Source organism: Thunnus thynnus, chromosome 21 (genome assembly GCF_963924715.1).
Source record: "Thunnus thynnus chromosome 21, fThuThy2.1, whole genome shotgun sequence".
Classification (NCBI taxonomy): Eukaryota; Metazoa; Chordata; class Actinopteri; order Scombriformes; family Scombridae; genus Thunnus; species Thunnus thynnus.
This window is the reverse complement of record NC_089537.1, coordinates 13,354,470-13,362,630: the sequence shown is the minus strand read 5'-3', so window position 1 is coordinate 13,362,630 and position 8,161 is coordinate 13,354,470. Positions and strand designations below refer to the sequence as shown.

The 8,161-nt window shown below is 40.9% G+C and overlaps 1 protein-coding gene across 1 annotated transcript; it reads right to left on the bottom strand.

The window, feature by feature from the left end:
- rrs1 (ribosome biogenesis regulator 1 homolog) lies at positions 1-1,370 on the bottom strand. Its single transcript, XM_067578201.1, has one exon. The coding sequence runs from the start codon at positions 1,321-1,323 to the stop codon at positions 271-273; it is 1,053 nt and encodes a 350-aa protein (XP_067434302.1). The 5' UTR covers positions 1,324-1,370; the 3' UTR covers positions 1-270.
- Positions 1,371-8,161: the final 6,791 nt, after the last annotated feature.

The following is an 8,161-nucleotide window of genomic DNA, read 5'->3' as shown; positions in this document are numbered from 1 at the left end:
GAAACAATCATCTGACTTTAATATTTGCTTTAGTAAACTTTTTATCCAAGTGTTCTCCATTAATATTACACATATTAAACATGTCAAATGGCCAGTATTTACACAATGTGTGACACTTAAAAGATGCATTTGAAGAAGAGACAGAAATCGTGGACAGTCACAGCTTCTCAGCCATCACACAGTCATTTCATATTGCATCATGTAAGTCCAGTTCAGTGCTTTGAAGCCAAGGCACAAACAGAAGCAGCAGGACACAGGAGGCTCCAGGTCTCAGTGCTTCCCAGGTTTGCCTCTCTTCTTCCCACCTCCTCCTCCTCCTCCACCTCCTGCTTTCCCTCCTTTGCCTCTCATACCCTTCCCTTTGCCTTTTCCTGGCATGTTGCCTTTGCGTCCCCTCTTCCCTGCTCCTCCTTTCTTGTATTTGGCCGCGGCCTCCTCTCTGTCTTCCTCTCTCATCTGCTTGTTGACAGCCTTGGTGATGTCCAACTTGGGCTTCTTGCTGTCCATGATTTTCAGAAGCTCCAGCTGCTTCTGCTTCTCACTGGAAAAGTCACCGATGAGGGGCTGAAACTTCCTCTTCTTGCCTGTGTTCCTCGGTGGTTTTTCTTTGGGCAGGCGGTCCTGGAACTTTCCAGCGGAGGCTGTGGAGCTCCGGGCCACACTCACGGCTCTGGCCAGCTCATCTTTAGACTGCTGGGCTACGGGGGTGAGCCCCACACCTGGCACTTTGATCTTCTGCGCTCTGGCGATGTTCTTCAGCCGGTTGAACTCATTCTTGGCCACTCTCTCCTTCTTGGCTTTGACGCGTTTGGCGAACTGGTCCTCATTCGGGTCTGCGGTCTCCGGCACCTCGATCAGCCACTCTTTGGTGTCATCTTTGGCCCTCTTGTAGCCCCAGCGGCGCCTCCATTCCTTCGCCGTCTCATCCCAAACCAGGTTGGTCTTCTTCTTCTTCTGTATGCCCTTCAGCTTGGCGAACTCTTCCCATTTTGTGGGAGGTTTGGCCTTCGGTGGAGGTTTCTCTCTGGGCAGCGGGGTCGCCGCGTCCGGTAGTTTGACCACGATCGCCTCCTCTACTCTCTCTGTGGGCTGTTTCCAGATTTCATTGACCAGCAGCTGCGTGTTGTCGCGGGCCAATGCGCGGAGGAAGTCTTCTTTCTGCTCTCTCAAGTCCCGGGTCTCGACGCGGTTTCTGTCACAAGCTAGCAGGTTGCCGATGTCAAACTCCAGGTCCAGCTCTTTCTGGACGGATATACTTTTTAGCTTTTCTGCCTCATCTTGCTCAGCTTTGGCCAACAGCGCCTCAACATTGCACGCTGCCATGATAGTCCTATTAAATATCCGGTACCCACGTGTGGTGAAACGGAAAAACACAAGAAATTACATCCGGGTCGACGATTTTTTTTTTTCCTAGGACAGCCAACTCATGACCCACCCTACTTTGCCTCTGATTGGCTAGTACTCGTTGCCTTCGGTGGTCGGATTGGTTAGGTTTAGGTATGAGGAATACGATTGGACAGGATTAGGGTAACAAGCTCAGGGTCAGCCAATCAGAGGCAGAGAAGGGCAGGTCATGACTTCACCATCCTAGGAAACATGTGACATTCACAAGGTGTCGGAATAAACGGAAAGATGAGTTCCCAACCCAGAAAATTCCCAAAATATAGCATATCTTCTTTGTAGCGTCCAAGTTATTTCCACATTACTAATTAAAAGACTTCCCAACTCGGGAAAGGGGACCATCCGAGGAGCACATGAATGCAGCAACAGTTGATGCGTGAGACATGTCCACTTAAAGCCACACGAGGGCGACATTGTTTCATTTCTGTTTTATTTGTGTATGTCTTTAAAAAAATGTTTAAAAATTCATGATATTGCAGATATAACAATTATAAAAGCCAAAGTAACAACATTTAATATAAAATTAATACAGGAATAAAGTTTTAACTTTCTGATAAGTCTGTCTTTATAAAGAAGTAACTTTCTTTTTTGCTTGAATATATTCATTGGTTCTTATATTTTTACACATACAGTAAATACATACAAAGTAAAACAAAACAAAAAACAATACAAACAAGAAAAATATAGTTCATTAGTTCAGCATACTGTCATACATGAACTTCATTTCTCAATCAGTTCATCAGAAAGTATAAAGTTGGTAACTTAGTCTCCAGATGGTGATTAAAGCGTCCCCATATTACTGAGAATGTTTGTAAATGTCCTTCTGCAGCATCCTGTGTGTCAGCTTCTCCATGGTCAGGCAGCTTGAAAGGCTTTTTAGTCATTGAGTAACAGATGGTGCTTTAGTGTTTTCCATAGAGTGCAGTAGAATATTTTGATTGTAGAAAACAAAGGCTGATCATTTTTGCTTTAAGACTTTGACAATTTCATATCATCAGGAAAAGAAAGAGAGAAAGAGACCCAGGATATAGATAGATCAATAAGATAAAGATAAAGTAGTAACTATTAATAATTAACAAATCATTAACTAGTGCTTTACACATATTTTTAAAATCAGCCATTAGTGAGATTAAGAAGTTTTGGGTTGCCAGGTTATGAGAAATACATTTGACTGTCCAGAAATAAAATACAAATATACAAATTTATGGATATACTGGGGACATAATACGCTGCCACCTGTTTACATAAATATGTGGTATTTTTACACTTTAATATTTTTTTTTAGATTTAAAGAAAGGTTTTAAAAATCATTTTCAAAAATGTAACATTCATTTTTTTAAACATATACGTATTATTTATTGTCTTAGGTACACACATAGGTACAAGAAGTAAAGCTGTGTAAACAGAAGTATATATTGTGGCAAAAAAAAATACTTTTATTTAAAAATAATTTACCTAATATCATCATATTATTATAATGATATTGTAATTCTTTGTCAAATTTAGTATCAATGCATCAATATCTATTTCTTTTTGTGTTGATTTTCTTTCTTCAGATAACTGAACATAGAAACTAAAAGATAAAAACTAAAAGATCATTCTACCAAAATACAAAACTTTCATTAGTGACAAACATTAAAGTGCAAAGACACAACGAGAAATGAAAATACAAGTTTAATCACTGCAGACAAATGGAAACAAATACTGTACGTGAATATGTCATCTTTCCATTACAAGCAGGAGGACAAAATTAACATAAAAAAACATATCAGTTTGCAGTGTGTGTGAGATATTTTAGATTCTCCTCTATTTGGATATACATTATTTAAAGAAAATAGGATTTCTTTCATGTTTTCATCCGAGTTTGAGTCTGAGTTTCTGGCTGCACATCATTTTAAACTCCTGGAGTTGTGATAAACTTTATAATAGGATTACTATGAGTGTTTTCACGAGAGATTAAATTCACTGAAGTATTAATATCCCCCTTCGCTATAATATATTCTGTAAATGTTTCTGCCATAGAGTCGGGATCCGTAATAACTCTATTTTTGTCCCAGTCTCCACTAATTTGGAGGAGGAGAAGGATGAGGAGGAGGAGGGAGTCCTGTTACAATTCACTGGCTGCTGGTCGCTCAAAGATGGTGGTGTTATTATTATTTTGGGCTCCAGTAATTGCATTCATCACCAGACTTGCCATGTGAATACCAACACTCTGACAGGCACGGAGATAAGGTCACAAGTGATGCTGTGTTTGGAGATGTGAGGAGGAAATGCGTAATTAGTGGCCCAAAGTCCCTGTCGTGATTTAGAGAAGGCTATAAGGTCCTCTGTGACGTGCGGATGTATAGTGCCTAAAGCCACCCAGTTTAGACATAGTCCAGTCCAGCTGCTGGTATCGCTTGCCTGTGTCGTCCACTGTCATTAAGCTTTTTTGCTGACTTTTGATCTGGGGTGAATTCAGCCAAACAGGATTACTTTTCCATGGTTTTTCTTTTATAGACAGCACAGGTCTCTATGAGCTGTGGCCATGGAGCAAAGTCATCCCCACTTTCAGTGTTTGTGTCTCTGCAGAGCTTAAATGTGCTTAAAGGATGAACTTTAGAAACACATTTCTCAATAACATATGGCTGCTTTCATGTCATTTATTATTTGTCACTTTTAGCTAAAAGCGCTTATCAAATGGATTCTCTGACTCTTGGTGATAATTAAACCTTCTTGCAACATAACAGATAGTCTCAGAAATGCTACATTTAAGTTTGTTTTTTTCTGAGTTTCTGAAAAATTGATATTTTGGACTTGCAGGGTGGTTTTAACTTGACATTATGCAACTGAGTGACTCACATCTGATGTTTACAGTAAAGCCAATTTAGAGTGTAATTTAACCAGAAACATGAAATATCTCTTTAACGGCAAATTGCTCCTCCAATTCCTGTCTTATTTCTTTTATTCTGGACTGACTGGACAATTTATTATTCAGTTTCTGTCCTCGTTTGCCTTTCATCTGCATCTGCAACAGGCGATGCCCTTGCAGTGCTTGCATGTACTCTTTGTATAACATCTCTTCAACCCTGTGAGAACATGCAAAGGAAGCAATTCTGTAAACATTTCTTTCGTTGCACATGAAATGATGACCTTAAAAAAACAGGAAACACAATTAAACAAAAATAAATAAAGCCAAACTTCATTTATCTACAGTGTAAAGAGATGCTGACAATGTATGAAAAACATATTTACATTTGTATATTTTTATGAATGAATGGAATCAGTGAATGGTTGACTGAGCAGGCGTTAAACCCCATAACTCTAACAGGATCAGTGGTTTGCATTATTTAAAGAGCTACAAGCACCATTCATGCTACGTATCGTAGCCCTATTTATAGAACGCATGCACATGTGCGGTTAAAATATTACATTTGTCCAGTTTATTTGCATACTGCTTTTTTCATATGTTATAACAGTATCTGTGTTTGTTCACAGAGGTTGATCACGTGAGGATCTGCGTGCGTCACTCTTTTTTTGTCTCGTCTTTAAATACCTACTGACTGGTGGCCACCAGGATCTCCACGAATCACAGGAGGAGAGAAAGCACGTTCATTCATGCAAAAACTTGCCTGAGGCTTTAAACTTCCTTCTCCCTCCAAAATATGACCTGTTAGTGTCAAAGAAGAGGTGAGAGCGCCAAAGGGCCCGATAAAGAAGGAGAGCAAAAAAAAAAAACATCTCATCAGCACCATCCTGGCATAAATAAGACATGATTAGCTGCTGACAGTTTCCTCATGTATTTATAGAGGTTGTATTATTACGTCAAATTCTTTGACCTACTTGGCTGGAAGATTTTTCTGGAAGTTTGAATGGAATATCTTTCAGATTGTTGTCTTCAAATAACATCATGCTGTATTTTTCTGTATTTTACAACAGACTGCTTTACTACAGAGAAAAATAACTGAATTTCAGGCTTCCCACGCATCAGCAAGGTATATAGGAGGCTTAAAAATATTCCCTGAACATACAGTGAGCCTATAGATCCATCACTGTGGTAAATATCACGGATAACAGCTTCACGTGACATGATTTCTCAGAGAGGAATCAATAAAAGGGATGGTCTGTCCAAGTTAACTCTGAGCTGCTCATGCAAAACAAAAAAACCTGCATGACGGAGCTGTTAGCTGATAGGCTTAGGCACTTCTGTAGATTACATTCACCACTTCCTGATTCCACATCAAGACGGAAATGAGCGTCCCCTGGCCAACAGAGTTTAGTTGGCTGACAGTTGAGGTCAGAGCCTTTATTGATCTGCTGTGGTTGAGACAAAAACACCATTTGGCCCTGTGCAATGCCTCACAGGTGCCTACTGCTTCCAAACTACCGCCTGCCCTGCGTGGGATCTCACGCTCTGAGAAGGACAAGCCAGAAGATAAACTGCATCATCTGTTTTTGCACAGGGGAAAATTAAATCAACAAGGGCTTGCACAGAATCACCAGCCACCTCACTGCATCTCCTGTACTCATTTAAAACCTCTTAATATGTGACAAAAGGAGGCAAAAGGTAATCCTGTTGCTGCGACAGGTATTACCCGTCTCTCTGGAGCCAGTTCACACTGGGTGTGCTGTTTGCAGGTGAGCGGGAAACACAGCTGTAGCCTCCCGGAAGTACATGCACCCTCTCCGTCCAGCTGACGTGAGTGAAACAGTTCAGCTGCTCCCTAAAACCTGGCCTGCTTCCTAGAACCAGCATGGTGTGGAGGGGAGAGTCCTTGAGCTATCATTCCAGTGTGTGTGCCTGTGTGTGTGTGTGTGTGTGTGTGTGTGTGGTTCAAAATCATGCAAGCAGGTGCATGACGTATGTGTATGTGTTGCAGAGGCTCCATGCTGGATGTTGGAGGCAGACAGAGCTGGTTAGCACCTGGTGTCATGGCAACTTACAGAGGTCGTCCCTCAGTTTGGTATTCAGCAGCACTGTGGGGGCTTATCGCCATGACATCATCAGATACACTCTGTACTCTGTTGAGCCAGAGCCTCTACAAAGTTATCTTACAACTTTGTGAGAAAACATGATGAAATGATAAGTAGTTGATTGACCAATCTTTTTGTCTCTGTTATCAACAGCTGGTACTTTTTTCTTTATATTTTTTGATCAGGATTTAGGATTTACATACAGCACCTTTCATGCCGGTCACAGTCTTCTCATCATTTCCATTCAATCAAAATTATATTTATTTCAAATCCAGAGGCGCAAATCCAGCAATCATGGCGAGTGTGTGCCTGTCTGAGCTTAAGGGAATAGTTTAGAATTTTGGGACATACGCTAATTTGCTTTCTTGCCAAGTGTTAGCTAAGAGGATTGATGCCACCAGAGCTACAGCCAGAAGTCGGTTAGCTTAGCTTAGCATAAAAATTAGAAACAGGGAAACAGCTAGCCTTGACTCTTTGGCCGGGCACATGTAACTTCCAGCCAACAAGTGTAGACTCCAGGAAGTTACTGCAACTAGCCAAAAAATAGTCCAGCACATAAACCTCTGTAAAACCACAACGTGTCATTTTAAGACTTTGGTTTTTGTTTGGATTAAACAAACAAGATATAACGTGTTAATTAATGAGTTTAGAGGTACCAGTAGGTGGATATTGTTACCCTTGGACAGAGCCAGGCTAGCTGTTTCACCCCGTTTCCCATCTTTGTGCTAAGCTAATGCCGTGTTCATGGTATATTGGATGGATGGGAAGGACCAGGACCATGTTAAGGACATGCGAGCATTCACACCATCTGACCATCCAGGAAGGTTGCAAAATGACATTGTATCAATTAACTTTGGATTCAGTTACACTGAATGACAGACTTGTACATGTTAGCTTAGCTCTCAGGCACTTACTGAGTGCCAAGTCGGATATATTGGACCTTTCAGAAAAATCCCAGTTTCATGGAGATTGATGTGAATGCTATTTACAAGTGTAACTCCAATACGATATGGAGGCAGCATAAGCAAACCAGCTGCTGGCTCCAGTTACATATTTACCATAAAAAAGTGGTATTATTGCTGTTCTCAGTTAACTCTGCAAGAAAGCGATTAGGTGCGTTTCCCAAAATGTCAAACTATTCCTTTAAATTGAGCAGAGTTGCACACAATAACTAGTTCTCTAGTCTTTCACCTCACAGTTGTGTTAAGTCTCCAATGGGATGCATGAAAGTGTCTTTAAATAGCTCGACATGTTCTTCTACAGCCTGTGGTCTTATTCACAAACTTATAATCAGATCCCACAACACAGAGAGAGAGAGAAAGAAAGAGAGAGAGGAGCAGAAACACCAACTTTTGCCAAACCTGTGCAGCCTAATGTGTCATCCAGCCCCTCAGGTAGAGCCCGAGAAATCCTCTTTGAAGCCTCGGTGCAGCTCCAATAATGAGTGAGCTAAGCGCTGGACCCCTACATGAGGGGCATCCAGGGACCTTATTGATCCCTTGTTAATTAGTACGTAGGTGCACATTGGCGCATAATTAGACTGATACTGAGCGTAATGAATGCAGACAACCACAGATTCCTCTGAGGAATTGTTCACTGCAGGAAGGATGTAGAATTTGGTCAATCAGACATTATTTTGGGGGGAAAGAAGGTTTTTTGTACTGTAGGTGTAACGTACACGGACAACAGTTCAGCAGGAATTTATATATATACTATTTATTTTTAATGTATATCATTATAATTCCATTTTAATGCAATTTAATGAGAGACATTTTAAGTATCTGATGATAAAAAGAAAGTCAGCCAC